Genomic DNA, 20,880 nt, shown 5'->3' on the forward strand with positions numbered 1-20,880 from the left:
AACACTGACAAAGCATTTACCCAAATTTGCTTTCAAAACTTCAGTTTTATACCTCCCTCAAAATTGTTGATAATAGCTGTTTAGTTATATGCCCAACATAGAATTCATTAAAAATTGTCAATTTGAGGGGCGCCTGGGTGGCTCAGTCGGTTAAGCGCTTCGGCTCAGGTCATGATCTCGCGGTCTGTGGGTTCGAGCCCCGCGTCAGGCTCTGTGCTGACAGCTCAGAGCCTGGAGCCTGTTTCAGATTCTATGTCTCCCTTTTCCTCTGACCCTCCCCTGTTCATGCTCTCGCTCTCTCTCTGTCTCAAAAATAAATAAATGTTAAAAAAATTTTAAAAAAAATTGTCAATTTGAAAAATAAAGAAAAAGCATAAAAAAAGCAGAAGCAATTGCATATCCAATATAAACTATACTAACTTTCAATATGCAAGTAAACGTGAAAATGACCAATGCTTCTCTGTTGTTTTGATAGTGAATAAGATGATTTCAACAGTAGTCTTTTCAAAATCTGTTTGTGACATGAGTAATTCGTTTTGTGTCTCAACTTCACAGGAATTTCCCCTTGAACTGGACTTGGGAGTTCAACTGAATAAATTATTTCTGGACTTTTGAATTATTAATCTTGTCTGCATGATATGCAAATTAGGCTTCACTATGTCCAGCGGCACAGTCTTGGGTTAGAAGTTGTATCAGGTTGCTGGCAAAGAGTTTCCGTCAAGGGATCAGGGCCTTCCAACAGAATGGTAAGTTATAATGCAACTCATGTCACCCAGGTGTACAAAGTAATGCCAGACTTCCCTCAGGGGTTTCTTTTTAAATGGCCTATAAGCAGTTAAGGTTTTAAATGATGTTTAAATGAACTGTCTGAACTGTCATTCATAACATGAAGAACAATAAAGGAAACCAAAAGGAAGTCATAATTTTTTCTCCTACATTTCTTTTTCACTAAATTGAATGTCTTTTTTTAATTGCCAAATACGAAATTTATTTAAAGAGGTTTATTACATTTGTTAATGTCTTGGTAACATATTTCAACAAAAAAGAGTAATCAGATTTGCTTAAATGTAACTACTTACAGAAAAAATGTAAAGTTTCTAAATTGTATGACAAAATCAGCCACATGTAATATTTCACGTTTAGAAAATAATATGTTAGAGGGAATCTTAAGTTATTCTAAAGATTAAATTTAGCATTTATGTTAAAATTACAATTACGGTTGCAAAAGTTACAATTTTTCAAGAAAGCAATTCACTAAGGAAAAATGACAAATTGCAGAAGCCATTGCTATCTTACCTTCCAGAACTTTTTATAATTGGTGAGTTTTTTTTAATTCATAAACATAATTTGGTACTTTACTTTTTAATACCTTGACTTATAGTATAAATTCTGGAATATACAAAAAATGAAGTTATCAATATTAAGTGATTGTATCTTTTCAGTGTGAATATATATTTTTTCATTCAAGTTGTTTATTAATGAAAATGGCAATTTGTTAAAAAAGACTCATACTGCCATGTAAATGTGCCTTAAAGAAGCAGTTAAGGTTTAAAATGCATAAGTAATCTTTGTTTAATTATAATGATTGTAAAAAACAATTTAAATGCTAATAAGCCGTCAAATATATTTTTAAATTTAAGCTTCAATAGTGTACATTTTTAAAAGACTGAATACAATTAAGGTGAAAGAAACATTAATCCAAATGAGTACTACTTATCTGCTTATGTGTGTATTGACTATTGCTCGTAATTTAATAATTCTAACAGCTTTAGATATATGTTTGGACATATAATTAAAGATTTCACTTCAATTACCAATAGTTAAAATAAGTAAATAATTCACCCAAAACAGTTAAAACCTATTTATCATGATTTCTATTTCCTAAAAATTAAAAACAACCACGAGAAAGTGGAACAGAGAATACTAATTTTTCATGAAGGAATACCCCTTCAACTGAGAATTTTCCTTAAAGGATCAGCTTACTTCATCAATTTGTAGAATTATAATGGCCACACTAAAACACATTAGACTATAAACATCATCTAATTTGGACTCTAGCACCCAGAAAATTATGGGTCTCAGTGAGACTTAAACTGGCCTGCAAATATAAGACAGCCTGACCTTCATGAACCACCATTTATTAAGAACTTAAGAAAATTACTTTAAGAATGAAATAAAGTACCAAAAAGCAGATTATAAAATATCATAAAGAGGATAATCTCATTTCTATAAAAAATAAATTCAAATAAATATTAAACTGTAAACAGGTATCCAGATACAAGGACTAGTTGGTTTACAGACAATTAATTTTCATTCCTTCTTTTTGCCTACCTGTACCTTCTTAGTGTTACAGAATAACATTCATTTTTCAAAGTTATTTTTAAAATAAAACTAAAAATATAAAGCAACTGCTCTGAGAAGCAAGACAAAGGTGACTAGTCATTCAGTTTCCTTCTTCCAGTTCTGATGTGCTGTATCCCTGCTACTTCCCTGAATCTCCATTCCCATGGGACAGCTTGAAGCAGAAGAAGCCTTCTCCATGGCATCAGCACGGTCCCTGACTTGCCCCAGTGCTAGTTATTGGGAATCGGGCACATGTAGTAATGCAAGTCTTCATGGCTGTCTTTTTCTGCAATAGCAGTCAAACCTTCCTGCTGCACAGAAGCTACTGACGTCAGCCCATGCATTTTAAGAACTGAGTAGTCAGAAAAATAAGAGAGAGGACTAGAAAAAGAACTAGAAAAAGTGGAAATTCAAAGTGGAACAACTGAGTCTTAAGGAAACTTTCTGTTGTCTTACTATACCTTTGAGTGTGTGCACCTGCTTTTTTGAGCACTCCCCAAATAACGAAGTTGCCCAGATCTGAGCTCTGGGAGCTCCAACATTTGAAGCTTGGGCAAATAGTCCACAAAGAGAGAAAGGAGGATAGTAAGAAGATTGCCATGTCATAGAAAGCAGGGAAGAATGTACTTCCAGAAGTCATGGAGCTGAAAGCATCAGGGAATAGAGTTAAAAATAATAGTGGCAAATTGCCACTGACCTATAAAATAAAGCCTATATATATTTTTAAAAGACCATTAATTTTGTTGCTGTATTTCTAGAAATCCTAATAATATCAAATACATGTTGATTTGGGGAAACAAATAGAAAGTCCAGATAAACTGACTCTATTATATACTATATATATACTATATATATATATATATACACACTATATACTATATATATACTATATACTATATACACTATATATTACATTATATATACTATATATACTAAATATTACATTAATAATATATATAGTATAATTACACATATATTAATATATATAGTATAATTAATTATATATACTCTATATATTACATTAATAATTATCTGGTATTGGGGCACCTGAGTGGCTCAGTCAGTTAAGCACCAGACTTTGGCTCAGGTCATGATCTCATGGTTCATGTGTCTGAGCCCCAAATTGCACTCTGCTGTCAGCATGGGGATTGCTTTGGATTCTGTCTCCCTCTCTCTGCCCCTCCCCTTCTCTCTCTCTCTCTCTCTTTCTCAAAAATAAATCAACATTAAAAAGTTATCTGGTATCTCATCCCTAGGGATAGACCTCTTAATACTTTGGTACATTTCCTAGACTTTCTGATGTTTATTAATGTCAGAGGTAAATTCATAATTTTTAAATTGACCTTAATTTAAAAAATTCATTCTGGAAGATATATATGAAATCTTACCTTCCACAAATGTGTGTCTAAACAAAGCAACCTAACTACCACAATTGCCTGTTTTAAGTATTAGTCATTTTACACGTAGTGTCAACTTAAAAAATTGTTTAACATTTGTTTATTTTTCAGAAACAGATAGAGCACAAGCGGGGGAGGGTCAGAGAGAGAGGGAGACACAGAATCTGAAGCAGGCTCCAGGCTCTGAGCTGTCAGCACAGAGCCCGACACGGCACGGGGCTCGAACTCAGGAACTGTGAGATCATGACCTGAGCTGATGTCGGATGCTTAACCGACTGAGCCACCCAGGCACCCCACGTGGAGTGTCAACTTTTAGAGTGAAATAGAGCAATGGGCTTAATTTGCTGGATTTACTGCTTCTCTGACCTTAGAGGAAATATTTGTAAAAAATGTTTTTTTTTTAAACTATCAAATGTTTATCTTCATTTCCACGCAGCAAGCATTTACATACCATCTCCCTATCTGGCAGTCACTATGCCAGAGGTAGAAGATAAACTCTGAGTGTGATCAAGTTGTGAGAAATTCGAAGAAACTTCGTTTAAATTTTTTTTTTTGACGTTTATTTATTTTTGAGACAGAGAGAGACAGAGAATGAACAGGGGGAGGGGCAGAGAGAGAGGGAGACACAGAATCGGAAGCAGGCTCCAGGCTCCGAGCCATCAGCCCAGACCCGACGCGTGGCTCGAACTCACGGACCCCGAGATCGTGACCTGAGCCGAAGTCGGACGCTTAACCGACTGCGCCACCCAGGCGCCCCAAAGAAACTTCGTTTATAATGAGAACATAGAATGGGGGGCTGAAGTTAAGATGAGTGGGTCAGACAGCCTCTCTTGGGAAATCCACACTTGAACTGAAGTCTGAAAGGACGTGCAGATAGAAGGCAGTGTTTGTGATGGGGCAAGGTCACAGGGGGAAAAGGGCAGTGAGATGGGTTTCAGTGAACTGAGCATTGGGAAGTTCTCTGTGCAATCAAAGAACAGGAAGAAGATAAGTAAGGAGGGGGTTCAGGAGAGGTGAGGCTGAAGTGGCCTACAGGAGCCAGGTTATGCGTGTCGTTACGGATTTGGAATTTATTTCCTAGACAGAGGAAAGTCACTTAAGTCTTTTGGCTGAGGAGAATCAGAATTATGGTTGTAGTTTTCAAGATTGTCATGCTTTCAAGCCAAAGGTAGGTTGAAAGGGAGCCAGAGAGGATGCGAGGAGACCCTAGAAGATACAGTACAGGCCAAGATAAAGATGATGGTGACCTGGACTAGAATGGTGATGAAGGAGATGGAGCAATGGTAATGGAGTCAAGAAATATCCAAACACTATAGGCAAGACTTGGTAGCTTACTTGTTATTGGAGACAAGCTACAGACGACTTCAAGGATGTTGCTTAGATATCCTACAGGCTCTCAGCAAGTAGTGGCCACCGTTACTATTATTGCTAAGCATGGAAGCACCGTATTTTAATTTTTTTAAATCATGTTTTAAAACTGGAATTATATTTTACAAATTGAGTGAAATAACCACAATTCTTTGACAATATGGAAACACAGTAAAATCTATTAAAATAGCAGGACCGGAGTTATAAGAATCCCTGTTTCCTCTCCTAGGTTGTGGTTCAATTGTATTTAACTTAGCAGAATTGGGTGAACAACTGTGATATGCTGGGGACCATGGGAGGGGCTGGAAGCAGAAAAATGAACTAGATGCTCCACTTATTTCACTGCACCATTTCTTGGCCTTTTTGCTATTTGTCAAGTCCTCTACGTGTGTTTTCACGTCTGGGCATTTGCACATGCTTCCCCTTATGTCTGGGACATTTTTTACCATTAGAAGACATGCGTTTATTTGCATCCTGGTTCTTCCCAAGAGAGGATAAATTGTTTGAGATTAGGAACTTTGTTTGACTCACTGCTGTTATCCCCAGTGCCTAGCGCATAGTTCAAAGGCACTTAATAAATATTTGTTAAAATAATATATTAATGATATATCTGTATATGAATGTGTATGTATGTGCGCTCCTTACTAACCTTTCATAGTTCAAGTTTTAAGTGTTTTTTTTAATTATTATTACTTATGTGCAGTTTTGTCATTAGGCATAAGCTGGTGTTTCAACCTTCTCTTTTCTCTCTCTTCCTTAGGCGTGGAATGAAACTTGCCAAAATTGGCTGGCAGCAGAGATTTCCCTGGAAAAGTACTACCTTTCCATTTTTTACGGGATCGAGTTTGTTGTGGGAGTCCTTGCAAATACAACTGTTGTGTTTGGCTACCTCTTCTGTATGAAGAACTGGAATAGCAGTAACATTTATCTCTTTAACCTCTCTATCTCAGACTTGGCTTTTTTGTGCACCCTCCCCATGCTGATAAGAAGTTATTCTCAAGGAAAGTGGACATATGGGGATGTGCTCTGCATAAGCAACCGATATGTGCTTCATGCCAACCTCTACACGAGCATCCTTTTTCTGACTTTTATCAGCGTTGATCGATACCTGCTCATGAAGCATCCTTTCCGAGAACACTTTCTGCAAAAGAAAGAGTTCGCTATTTTAATCTCTTTGGGTATTTGGGTTTTAGTAACCCTAGAGCTCCTGCCCATACTTTCTCTTATACATCCAAATATAGCTGTCAATGGCACCAACTGTATTGATTATGCAAGCTCTGGGGACCCCAAACACAACCTCATTTATAGCATGTGTCTAACCTTCTTGGGATTCCTCATTCCTCTTTTGGTGATGTGCTTCTTTTATTTCAAGATTGCTCTGTTCTTAAAGCAGAGGAGCATACAGCTTGCTACTGCTTTGCCCCTTGAAAAGCCCCTCACGTTAGTCATCATGGCAGTTGTGATCTTCTCCGTGCTTTTTACTCCCTACCACATCATGCGGAATGTGAGGATTGCTTCACGCCTGGGAAAGTGGAAGCAGTCCCGCTGTGCTCAGGCCACCATCAACTCCTTATACATTGTGACTCGGCCTTTGGCCTTTCTGAACAGCACCGTCAACCCTGTCTTCTACTTCCTTATGGGAGATCACTTCAGGGAGATGTTGATGAGCAAGCTGAGGCACCAATTCAAATCCCTGACATCCTTTAGAAGATGAAGTCATGGACTGATGTTTCCATTCAGGGAAAAGTGAGATGCTTGTGTAACACACTGTTTTGCATGTGCAGATGTAGGCCAATTAGAATTTGATTTAACTCAGACATAAATCAGAGAAGCAAAGACTTGACACTCTTTTAAAGACATGCTGTGCCCGGAGTCTGTGAAAAGAAGAGGATGGGAAGTATTTATTGGTTTCTTCACCTAAGAATTGAAAGGAACTGGGCTGGCATTGTCTAGTGCTTGAGCATATAAATCCAAAACCCTAGGTGTTAGAAGACTTTCTCAACCAGTGTAAAAGAAATAGAAGATAGATAAAGCAGCCAGTAGTCTGCATTTAATCATCACCAGATTGTGAAAAAAAATGTGTTGGCAACATTCTCTATGTTATTCTTATTCATTTGATCTTATAACTTAATGTGAAAACTGAATAACAGATTAAGCAGACACTATTAGAGATTATTGTTAGAAATTGTGGTCTTGAACAAAATTTAAAGTCAACCATAGCAACCAGCAAGAAAGCAATGTAATGAGTTCAAGGATGTCTCTGTGTATTTCTTTGTATTGATCATGAGTTGGAGTCAAGTTGTAATTATAAGTCCTATTTTGTTTCATGGTTTTTAGTGCAAAGAGTCGAATTAAATGGAGCCTAAAGAGATGGTTCGACAAAAAGAGAGACATGTTTGAGCTTGTCTCTCAGGGAATTTAGGTATAAATGATTTTACCAAAGTACACAAAGAGAGAGAAGAAGAAGATTTGCAAAAATCTCAGAGCTATGGAACACAAAGTGTCTATCAAAAACCCAAAGCACAACAAAACAAAGCAAACAAAGCAAAACAAAGCAAAGGTAAATACTTTTGGACGACTGTATCTTAAAGACAGTGACTTACATCTGGAATGAGCCTTGTTTTCATGTTCATAGAACATCACATAAGACCACTGAAGGAAGCGTTGGAAACAAAGTGCACTTTATGAAATTGTAAAATGTAAGAAATATTTATGCGCATATTCATATAGATTATCCAGGCATCCCTCTATGCCACAAAACAAATATAGGAAAAACTAAATGGATGCTACATTAGCTTTTTAAAATCAAATAAGTATCACATAACAATTCACTTACATGTAACAAAATGTGTCCATGGCCACATGTCTATGCTCATTTCCTTAAAGTCATTAGCCTTATTTATGCTAAGTAAAATAAGTCAGTCAGACAAAGACAGATATCATATGTTTCCACTCATGTGTGGAATTTGAGAAACTTAACAGTAGACCCTGGGGGAAGAGAAGGGGAAAAAATAGTTTCAAATAGAGATAGAGGTAAACCATGAGAGACTCTTAAATGCAGAAAACAAACTGAGGGTTGATGGGAAGGGGGGCAGAAATGGGTGATGGGCATTGAGAAGGGCACTTGTTGGGATGAGCACTGGGTGTTGTTGTATGTAAGCGATGAATCATAGGAATCTACTCCTGAAGCCAAGAGCACACTGTATACACTGTATGTTAGCTAACTTGACAATAAGTTATATTAAAAAAATGATTAGTTGTAACATGAAGGATAAAATAGGTATTATGAGCACAAAGACAAGATTCTATTGCCCTCTCTGTCTGGTGATATATTCTGACAGTACAAAAACCCAAAATATTCCCAGTTAGTGCTTACATAATTCAAACAAATGAGATATTATAAAAATGCATTACTCACAAAGGATTTATTTTCTTACTTATTATTAGGCTTTAAGATATTTTTTTCATGCCTTGCCTTTGTGGTGAATATTTTTGAAATTTTAGTGTGATTTTATACCTGCCTGATAATAAACTGAAAACATAATCTCCTGAATATCCTCATCAGAAAAGGCCACAAAAGAGCCTTAGGAAAGAAGTGTTTACTTATTTCTGCAAACTTAGAAACATCTAACGTAATTGTAATTTGCTTTTTATGCATGGGTTTTAATTTGAAAAATTGGAAATAAATTTTCCCTACCCTTACCCAAGAGATAGGGACTCTTTTAATTAGGGCAGTGAAATATTTTATAGAACCACAAACTCTTAGATATATCTTGTAACCAAAATGTTAAGTAATTTCATAGCATAATTCTTAATCCTTTTCTTGCCAAGTCTGTCACCTGGTAGCTTTATCCTCAGCAGACAAGAGACCTGCACTAAAACTGTAAGAGCTATTCCATTTACTTTTTGTACTAGGTGATTGTAAGAATTATAAACAAAGAATAATGGAAATTCTTTCTGGGTTTGTAGTTTTCAAAGGAAATGATGTTGGGCTTTGGCATCTTGTCTTTTGATTGGTTCCTTATTGTTTTTAGAATCCTGTCTAAGCTATTTGGTCCAGCATTTCACTATCTGGGCCCACCAGTATTATCATATGTTATCTCCCACTGCCAGTTTCACAAACTATACTCTCCAGCCAAAGATGGTTACCTCACTTCTATATGCAGAACTTTCTTCACTGTGCACAGCTGGATGCTCACCCCTGTCCCATCATGCCCAAATACAAAAAAATTTATGCATTTTTTAAGGCCCATGTCATCTGTCACTCCTTCTGAAAGCCTTCCTTTAGGTCGTCTCCTCCGCAGATCTGGAAATAAATGAATTATTTTTGCACTTATAACATAGTTGTTTAGATTCAAGTGAACTCTAAGGTCTGTGACTAGAAGAACCACATCTAATTTTTTATTGCCCTTCTAGGACTTAGCAAGGTATATTTTATATGGTTGTTTATTATGAATCAGTGTCCTTAAAATTGAATTCAATACTCGTTTATAGTGTACATGATAGGACTACTTTCTGTCATCACTGCTTTTATAAGTACTGCTGTCTTATATAAAGAATAGAGTGTATATATACAAACACATGCGCCAGATGCCATTGCCACATCCCTTATATTTTCCTCCATACATTTGAACATAGTTCTAATTGATGCTTAAAATCTGTGTCTGCTAGTTCACAAGGTGGGTCATTTCAACATTTATGCTCATTGATTGCATTTTATCTTAAGTAAGGGCCACAAATTCCTGTTTTTTCATATCTAATAAATTTGGATTATGTTCTGGACATTTTGAATAATATATTGTGGAGTCTCTGGATTCTATTATGTTCCATGGAAAAGTACAAATATTTTGTTTCATGGCTGAACTCAAACTCCAAGCCCTGCAATCTCATTTCACTTATTTTAGCCTTAACTGAGCTGTTTAGAGTCTTTCCAGCACATCCATAGTTCAGAGGTCAGCTAGAGACTTGAATAGAATTTATATACCAGATGTGCAGTTCCCTGTCTGTAACTCTCTCTTCTCCAGGGCTCTTCCCCCTTCACTTTCCAGTTGCTGAGTTTACTCTGGACTCATTCTTTGCTTTCTCATGCTAGATAGACTGGAGGTTCATTTCTATATTTTAGCAAACCAGCCTGGCCTGATTACTTAAAAATGTAACTGTGAATGTCACTCAGTGCCTTTTCCTTCTGCCAGGTATGGATCCCCCTCCTTGCTTTGTTTTGTTCAGTCTGTAGTATCTTTATGTAGTTGGTTGTTTATATATTCCCAGAGTTTAGAGATGCCCCTTGCAGGAAGTGTGGATCAATAGAAATTACTAGGCCATTACTAAAGCAGAAACTTTTTCCCATTAGAATTAATAAGCTTCACAGGATAATGTAACTATATATCATAAGTGGTTTAAATTCCCACTCATAGCTTCTAAATATTCTTAAGGGCTTATTTCATATTGACCATCATTTGACTCCAGCCTGTGCATTTATTCATGCTTTCTCTGTTTTCCCTTGCACCAATTTTGGTTTTAAACCTAACCTCTGCAATAATTTTCAACAAAAAGTAATTTAAAAAAAACCAACAAAACCAATAATTTTTCTGAAAGCAAATAGCATCCCCTGCCCATTGTCCTGCCTTTTGCTAGTCTCCATACTTTCCTCATTCTGGGTCCCACTCCATACTTTATGAATGGTAATTTTGCCCCACTTAGAGATTTTGGTACCAAAAATATTTGAGTAGACCAGTGGCCTTAGCAAAGAACTCTTTCAAACAAATGTAAAATTGTTCCTAAAAGAAATTATTGTCTCAAGTCCAAATAGAATTGAAAAATTCAATTGTCAAAAGACAGTAAGTCTTTTATGCTAATAAACCTACTTCTAGCGTATAGCTCTTGGTCACTAGATGGTAATCTATTGTATGGATATAGCTGTATTGCTTTAGTCAATACTTCATTGCTGACATTTAAGTTATGTATAATTTTTAGTTTTCAACTCAAGCTCATTTTGCAGCCCAGGCTTACCAGTAACAAATGAGGTGCTTTGATCTCTATTTGCTATGGATTCCTGTGAGAGTAATCTATTATTCAACCCTGGGTGGAAAAAAAAAAATGAGATTGTTCATGACTGAGTCATCAAATCCCATCGTAAACCATCAACACAATAATAGTAATAACAAACACAGGTAGCACTTAAAATGTACCAGGCACAGTTGCTCTAGCACTTTATACATTTAATTCATTCAACTGTTGCCAAACCCTATGAAAGTTACAGATGAAGAAACCAAGGCACAGAGAGTTTAATGGCCACATAGCTAGTAAGTGGTAAGGTTGCACTTCAGAAACCATATTTAGATTCTCTCTAAGGATGTTTAAGTTATAATTTATCACATGATTTAGTCCCAGAGTCATCTTATAACATAGCTCTAAGGAAGACAACTCCAGGATGATGTGAGAATGAGTTCTAGAATAGGCTCTGGAGTCAGACATTTTATTTACACATGCAGAATATTGGACGCATATAAAATCTTGAATTTAACCATATGGTATAGAATTCACAGATAATATTTTCAGATGATACAATAAACTTAAGAATGTGTAACATGTCAGAATAGAAATTTCTGTACATAATGATCAGGTGTATAACATTTATAGGTAGCTGGCTTCTTTAGCAATGCAATGTGAAGTCCTATAACCTAGAACCCTGTGATTATGTTTTAGTGAGATTCTCAGACAGAATCAATAAGTCATATCCATATTTTCTCTAAATTTTAATAATATGGACAATATTTTATTAGAAAATTTACTTTTTGATAACTTTATGTTGAAAGTAATAATGTATTCAAATACCAAATTGTCTCTTATTCTATATAACATATAATTAGATTTATAACCTCTAGCTGTGAATATGTTGATTTGATTTGATCCCTAAAGAGAGTAAATTACAGTTTGTCACGTCACATTATATATGTGCAAATGAATACTTGAAATACATAATGTTATACTGATGTGTGTATATATGTCACATAAAGAAAAAGAACAAGGAATGCCATGTAAAAAAATTATTGGCTGTGTCTTAGTAACTTATTAGATTCCTCAAGAGTCTCGCCATTTAGGTTGTATTATTATCTCCAATGTACTTTTGGGGAAACATGCTTTGAGAAATTGAGCAAGGCAGGGGTCAGAATCAGCTTCGAAACTTAGATCTGGCTCCAAAGAAATACAAACTCTTCATGACAATCTCTGTTAAGAAGTCCAAGTGATTACCCCAAATTTCAATCCACTAAGGTATTTTGGAAAAGTTGTTTATAACCTATTATGAAACATTATTTTCAATAAGAAAACACTTATAATGGGAAGGGAGATTTAAATTTTTTTCTTCCTAAAAATGTAGTTTTCTTCATTTGAGATTTAACTTCTAAGAATACAAAGAGTTTGAAATTAATTTAATGAGAGCTAATTTCATAGCTTTCCATTCAAAGTGTAGTGTACTAAGTTAAAATATAACAAAGGGCATGTTTTAAAAGTCTCCACCCAAGTTAACTTGTGACAGACTTTAAAGTTATTATCATGGGGGAAAGGATGAGGGCATTCATTCTTAAACTTAATAGTAGTTGCTTAAACAGGGCTGTTTCCACCTTGCATGTATTACATTTTACCCACTTCCTGTGGTTTCCAACGGAACAAAAACTAAGTAGTAAATATTTTGGTGTGTTACAAAATCGATGCATCCTACAAGAGCTATAATGTGTATATTAGAAACTATTACTTCAATTTTAGCTTCAATTTGTCCACAACTGGGATAAAGACTAGTGCTTGGTGAATCATGGGGCAGGGCAGCATGCACTGTGTGCACATATGTGTGTATGAACAGGTCCACAGGGGAAGAATTCATCATCGGTGCAAAACAGGTGCATTCAGCCAATTGTTTTCAGGACAAGGCCTTTGTCATGGGACATGGGTGATTCTGGGTACAACACAATGTGGGTCACTTAGGATTTTTTTTTTGGCTTAAGTCCCACATAGTCATGTTTGAATTCTGGGGAGAAAAGTAGATATAAGTTAATTGAAAAAAAGTTGTTTCATTAGAATCTTTGTAAAACATAGGGGCCCAAGCAGCACAGCTTTGTGAGCCACACACCCCCAACACCCACCCACATTACCCAAAACCTCCATATAATAGAAGGTAAAAATAAAGATTCTCTCACGTGTAAACTTGGAACATCAAACTATTTTGAAACTTGAGTTATAAAATAACATCCATCAGCAATGATGGTGGTTTCCATTAGAACTAATGACAGATCTACATGGAAGTACCCATCAGGAGCAAAGTGGTTAGTTAGATCTGTGTTCAGCAATGCCAGGAAGATGCCCTGAGAAAGAATCTGTCAGGAGAGGAGAAGGGAACATGAGCATACTTATGAACCTAAATGAGACATATCCCAGGGGCCTTACATAAATACACACCTGGGTGGGATTTCAGACATGCTGAGTAAGTGGAGCATAAACAAGACAAAGCACCGGTTTCTGTGATTCTATTTGTGCTCCCAAATTAGTGGACCTGGAGAAAGTCTGGACATACACATATAAATTTGTTATATACAGAGATAAATATATACATTTGTAATACATTTAATCAAAAAGTAAAGCTCATTACATCAATAATTCGATTGTTTTGTTCCTCTGTCATGTTTTTCCATTAAATTTTTGTCTATACTCAGAGATTGATGAGACAAAATAAACTAAGATGTGTCATGAGTTCTAAACACATTCAAAATCAAAATCAAAATCATATCACGTAAACAGAGTTATGTGACAGCTTACCCCTTCTATAACAAATATACTTACTCAACAAATTCAATAAATATTCAACAAATATTTATTGAATGCCCAGCATAAGCCAGAAATTATGTCATTGGTTAAGCTCTGAACAGCAAATGTTCCCCTCATTAAATTAGCTCACCCCTTCCTTCAGTTAGCTCATGATCTTAATAGGAAAAACAGATGTATAAACAGATTTGCATAACATGGTCAGGGCAAAAACAGAGATGTGCCCAAATTACTAAAAGTGCATAGAAGAGAGGTCTAAATTTTGTCTTGGTAGGTTAGGAAATTTTGTGCAGGTGATGTTCATCCTGCTGAGGGCTGGCATGGGAGTGAGCAGCGCCACAGAGCAAGAAGTTGAGGTGCAAAGGCAGAGGCCCAGAAGGTAGACATTTGCAGGCCAACCCAGTGAGGGAGTAATTACTGTGGAAGCGTGCAATTACAAGGAAGGTGATCAGTAACAACCCTCTGGTAGTGGAGACACCATACACATGCACAGTGCTGTTCGGCTTGCAGTGCAGGATACATGGAACCATTTAAGGTTTCTCAAATGAGGACTTTTCCCCAAAGGGTTACTTTAGGGAGAATTAAATAAAGACAGGAAGCAAAATTTACTCAATAATTAAATCGTTAATTTGACGGACTTTGTCCTACTATCTTTTACTGCTCTGCAAGCTCTGGCCCTTGTATTTTAGCCACCTTTTAAATATTGGTGTTCTTGGCTCCCTTTTCTTTTTCATTCTCCCCCCCCCCCCCCCAGAAAATTTCATTCTTATCTATTGCTTTAGGTCTAGTCTCTGAGCTTAAATCGAGTCCGATGTTACCAATACAGGGAAAGTTGATATTGTCTTCAAACCTCGTTTTGAGATTTTAAAGATATCCTGTCAGTAAAGAAACATATTTTAGAAATATTGGTATCATCTTCATGATGGCATCCAGTAAGGGAGAATGTCATACTTCGGCTGTGTACAACATCGTTTCTCAAGGTACATAAAAAGTGGCTTGAGATCAGCATAATCTGCAGATCTCTCAAGCTGTTCTTTCCAAATTCCTGAAAATGTTTATGTCCCTTTTGAAGTGAGGAAATCACTTTGAATGTCTGTTCCTTTTCAAATGATCTCCAGGATGCAGCCTCCACATGTTGAGTGCCAATATATAGAAATATCTACTCCATTATCAATTATAGCAAGCAATCTTATTTTGTAACTGGTTTCCTTTGCAGAGGTCACAGACAAAATATCCAGCATAAAATATACTTATAATTTTTTTTTATTTATCCATGTAGGTGCAAATATCAGTAACATTCATATTTCTTAGAAACGGTTTCTAATCTTTTACTAATTATTGTTTATAATCACTTACAAAAAGAAAGATTTTTTTTTTTTTGGTCTTATAACTACTCAGAGCTTTAGTATCCATTACTCTTTCTCAATCACAGCACAGAATAGTCATTAGGAAATCCCATGATTTAATTTAGACAGTGTTTAAATACTTCAAGATAATGTTAAAATAGTCTGACACGAATAAACAGCTCAACTCAAATAAGTAAATAAGTAAGTAGTAAATAAATAAATAAATAAATAAATAAAATATATCCAGTTTCAAGGTTTACTAACATTTTCAAGGTTATGGGCCATCAAGAGGCATAGGCATATCAAGGAGAGCTCTCGAACTTCATGAACACTTTCCCAGGTCCATCTTTCTCTCATTGGACAAGCTCTCTGATCCAAAATAATAGACAAGGTATCTAAGAAAGCTTGCAGAACACTTTAGTGTTTAGATTTTGATCGATGTTTTATGTCAGATACTTACAGCTTATGTGACATAGGAAGCCGTGCTTCATAAAGCCAAATTCTAGCTTTATTCATCAATATATCAATCATAAACCATGGATATTCTGCTAAAAATTTCATTATTTCATAGATAAAGACTCTCTAGTGAATATCATTAATCTGTTTTTGACAAGGTCCAAATTTAGACCATGTTTACAAATTTAGACCAGCTTTATTCCTTCTGAGGTGCCTCTCTACTCCCCCAAACAGGAAGGAAGTGGATCACAGGCAGCTGCTTGAAATCTTTCCTTCTCAATCCCTACAAGGTGACTTGAAAAGGAATTGTGGAGATCCCTGACTGTTATTTTCAAACTCAGTTCCACTTCACTCCAGTTTAGTCAGTTACAGTTCACAGTTACAAAACTGTGCTCAGTTATCAATAAATATAAAATTTTCATATCCACGTCACATATAGATTCAAATAAGAGTCAAAAGCATAATTTATTTTCAAATCAGCATTATGTAAATAATTTCTACTAGACTGACCTCAAGTATTTTGAAATACTCCTGACTTCAAGTATTTTATTTTGTTAGAATATTGTATTATATTTATAATATCTCTTGTTATTTAGAGAATTATGATACAAATTCAATGAGGTGGAAAGAAATATCCGTTCTAAATGTCTAATAACTAGGAAGAGCATTATTCATAAAACCTCTAAGTTATTTAATCACTGCTTTTTTTGCATTTTTGGACAGCACACCAAGCTTTCGTACAGCAATGAGGTTGAAGGCCATAAAATGATACCTACAGGGTTTATGTGAGTTTAAGGACATTAGAAGTCATAAATAACATGTCTTAAAATTTAGATAAATAAAACAAAGGGCTAAATAATTTCTATAATGTCATATCATCAAACAAAAATGTGAAGTGATTGAATACCTTGGAAACGGAATGAAAAGAGTTTGTAATTTAGGCAGCTATTGATTATGTAGAGTATGGGTAGAAAAGGGGATCATAATTTTATTTTTGTTTCATTCAGTAATTGTGATATGCTTAAAAGAGAAATGATCATTTATTTTACCAGATTCCTGAATAATCACCAAATTGGTGACTGTGGATGTATCTTGTTTATACAATTGAAATGGTTTTATTGGGAAACAGTCATTTATATTTTTAGCAACTATTACTCAAAATTTTTCTGAAAGAATGAACATATGTGGTTTGTTATCTGGCTTTCACGATTCAAAATCACTTCATTTTTAAGAAATTTTTCTTCCTTGTGATGATATTTAAAACTATTTGTATATCTAAGAATGTTTAGGAAATTTTGTTCACAATTATATGATCTATAAATAATGATGAAAGGACATTGAGTATTGGTTTTTAAATTATCCTGAAATTTTTAACTTTTTATTTTGGACCAAAAAGTAAATCCTAATAATTAAACAATAGTAAAATGAACTCCTAATGTCTCCCTGATGTTATATATATATGTATGTATGTGTATATATATATATATATACACACACACATATATATATACATACATATATATACATATACGTATATACATATACATATATATACATATACATATACATATATATACATATATATATATATATATACACACCAACAGTATTAAACTCATGTATTTAAACTTTGTGATATGTTTAAACTTATTGTAGTTATATCTTGGCTAATGGTTAAATTGTTTCCTATTTGGCCACTGAGAAATTCTTCAAGTCGGCTTCTAAGTATTTTGGTATGACTGTTTTGGTGTTTTTGATAGTTTCCTTACCATTTGGTATGCCATCTTGAACATTTCTTATTAGTAAAATCAGCCATTTATTAAGGAACTCTCATTCTTTTTAGTGAGACATAATATTTCAATTTGAGTGATAATTGTGTGTTTCTTCTAGATTGATTATTTGTCTAGGAATTTTAGTGGATAGCATTTTTTTAGATACAATACATTATAAAGAAAAAATAAGATAAAATACATCATGAGTTTATTCTGTCTTCTTTTTCCCATGCTGAGAATCCCGATTCTCAATAATGAGGAATGATAAATTTACAATACCATGTAATTTCCTCATTTACTTTTTCTAACTTACATAATAATCTCAGAATGTCAATATTAACATTACCACAGATGATATGATTTCTAAAATAATTTTAAGATACAAATTTCATTTTGCAGTTATTTTTGTCCTTAGAATATACCTACTAAAGATGTATAATCTATGAATATATTTAAAGTTAGTTGGAATAGTTTGTTTCAGTGTAGTTATATCAACAACTGGATACACTTTCATTCTTTGTTTGTGGTATAAACCTTCATGCTAGATAGTCCCCCAAAATGGCCTCCATAGATTCTTTTCTTGCTGGACATATGTGCCACTCTTCTTTTGAGAGGTGGAGTTTATTTTCCCACACCTTGGATCTGGATTGGTCTTATGACTGCATTAATCAGTAGAATGTAGCAGAAGTGAGTTCTGGGGATTTCGGAGCCCAGGACTTATGAGAACTAACAGCTTTTGTTTTCTGCTTTCTTCTTCTTAAGTCTTCTTGGACTTCTTCTCAGGCTTGAGAAAGTACAAGAAGTCATGATGATAGTCCTCTCAAGGAGAAGAATCAAGACCTCTGGTAAGAGTCCCAGCTAAGCTCCCTGTAGATGGCAGGTAACAGCATGAATGGAACCATTTTGGACCCTGAAGGTCTTCCAGTATCCCCAAGCCAGACCCTACTATTCTGTATTTTCATAAAGTAAATTTAAAAAATTGTCATATGTTTCCTGAAGTTACAATACTTGGAGCTTCTCTTTTCCTTACTTCAGTTGACACTGTTTTTTCAGTTTGGATTCTATGTCCAGAAGTTAGTTTTCCATCAACGTTTGACTTTATCCTAGAAGATAGCTTCAGTTGATTAATTTTGAAAATTTGTAAGACTCTAAATTAACCTCACACCTGACCGTGGACCCCTTGTGCCAAGATGTAAAATGTAAAAATCTTCCGCCCTCCCCAGTTTGCAATTGCTGATTCTCAGATCGGCCCCTCACACTTTCGGTGAGTAATTACTGGCAGTTTGGGGGTTCTTCTGTTTTAAGATTCAGAGGACACCTCGTTCCTTCCATCTACTTCCCCTAACTTTAGTATTGTCATCATTTTCCCAGTTGTATTTTGGGATTTGGGGGGAGGTGACATCATTCTTGCTATTGTGTGTTCAATCAACTCATTGATTGTGAAGAACAGGTAACATAAAAGAGGATTTAAAAGGAAACGAGAAAGACTTGAATTATAATTTTACTTTTGCCACTTCCTAGCTATGTGAACTTGTAGAAATTTCTTAGTATCACTAAAGCCTAATTTTCTCTTTTACAAATGGGGATAATAATGGACTTTGCCTCATAGTATTATTGTAATGGAGACAGTACAGGATGTACCTGATACCCACTTAACACAGTGAACAACACATGGTAAGCATTCTGTAACTTTCCCCACACTTATTACTTATAAGTAGTTTCAAATGTATCTATGAGAGTCCTAAATTTAAGGATAGATCACATTGGAGTGCCTGGGTGGCTCAGTAGGTTAAGTGTCCGACTTCAGCTCAGGTCATGATCTTGTGGTTAGTTTGAGCCCCACATCAGGATATGTGCTGACAGCTCAGAGCTTGGAGCCTGCTTTAGATTCTGTGTCTCCCTCTCTCTGTCCCTCCCCTGCTTGTTCTCTCTCTCTCTCTCTCTCTCTCTTTCTCTCTGAAATAATAAATGAATAAACTTAAACAAACAAAAAAAAACAGTAGCTCACATCTAGGAATAGTACAGAAAAGGTGAATAATTATTTTACTCTCTTCCACCTGCTGATACATTGAACACTTTCATCAAAAAAGGCCCAGAATAAGGGCAACTGGGTGGCTCAGTCAGTTAAACGTCCCACTGTTAGTTTCAACTCAGGTCATGATCTCACGGTTCCTGAGTTGGAGCCACACTTGGGTCTCTGTGCTGACAGTCCAGGCCTGCTTGGGATTCTCTCTCTCCCTCTCTCTCAAAATAAATAAATAAACTTAAAAAAAAGGCCTAGAATAGCAGGAGAAACATGCTATGTAAAACAGTAACTATCAGGGTAGTTACTGCTGTCATTGAGCACCTATGTTGTGTCTAGTGTTATGCATATATTCATACATTTAATCCCTAATGTGGCCTCTAAAGCAGGGTATTAGCATTCCCACCTTCATGGGCAGATTCCTCCATTAGAGGAATCTGATAAACTCCCCAAGTTAAGCACATGGAAATTTGATGTCCTCTCACTTGACTTCCAAAGGACTCCATGCTACTCTTAACACCAGCAACAATGGAAGGAGCTTAGCTTCAAGGAAAGAGGAACTTAGCCTATTGGGGAGAAGAGTAGATTTGGATGCTATTTGCAAATATTCAAAACTTTTCATAAGAAGGAGGAATTAGATTTAGTCTGAGGTGCTTTTTAGGACATAACTTGTCCAGTGGTTAGGAGGGAACTGAGGTGATGATTAGACAAGAGCAAATTTTCTATCCTATGAGTATCTGAAAATTGGATGGGCTGCCTTGAGAAGTGATGTTACCCATCATTGGCTATGCCTTGTGTTGTTGGAGATGCTGTAAAAAGTGTGCATGTGTCAAGTGGGCCTGGATGACCTCTTGGTTCCCTCCTACTTAGAAAGGCTGTCACTGTAAGTACTGCTGCAAGCATAACAGAACCCCAGAAAAAAGTAGTTCCAACTTTGAGGCACTTGAGGTTAGTTTAGATAGTCTAAACAGCAACCAGTAGTCTATACTGAAAGTATCCTCTCTTATGTTCAAATTGCCACTCTTCAGAGTTTTTTTTAAACTCTGAAATTATATAGATGTAATATCAGCTAACATTTGGAGTGTTTACTATTTGCAAGATCTAATGATTCTAAGAGCTTCACCTGAATTAAATTATTTAATATTCCTAACAACTTCACAAGGTAGAAATAATTATCATTTTACAGATGAGGACATCAAGGCATATCAAGGATAAATAGCCTGTCAAGTGTTACAAGGTTAGTAAATGAAGGAGAAAGGATTTGAACCTAACTAGCCTAACTCCAGAATCCACACTCCAACTATACAATGGAGGTGATGATGATAATAATAGAATTAATACTAGCTACCAAGAGCTAAATA

The 20,880-nt window shown here is 35.5% G+C and overlaps 1 protein-coding gene across 1 annotated transcript; it reads left to right on the top strand.

Moving 5' to 3' along the window:
- The first annotated feature begins 638 nt into the window (after nucleotides 1-638).
- SUCNR1 (succinate receptor 1) lies at nucleotides 639-8,111 on the top strand. The gene is made up of 2 exons (XM_047874131.1): nucleotides 639-746; nucleotides 5,869-8,111. Exons 1-2 carry the CDS (start codon nucleotides 639-641, stop codon nucleotides 6,820-6,822), a joined length of 1,062 nt encoding a protein of 353 aa, XP_047730087.1. The 3' UTR covers nucleotides 6,823-8,111.
- Nucleotides 8,112-20,880: the final 12,769 nt, after the last annotated feature.

The sequence above is a fragment of the Prionailurus viverrinus genome, chromosome C2, assembly GCF_022837055.1.
Source record: "Prionailurus viverrinus isolate Anna chromosome C2, UM_Priviv_1.0, whole genome shotgun sequence".
Taxonomy (NCBI): domain Eukaryota; kingdom Metazoa; phylum Chordata; class Mammalia; order Carnivora; family Felidae; genus Prionailurus; species Prionailurus viverrinus.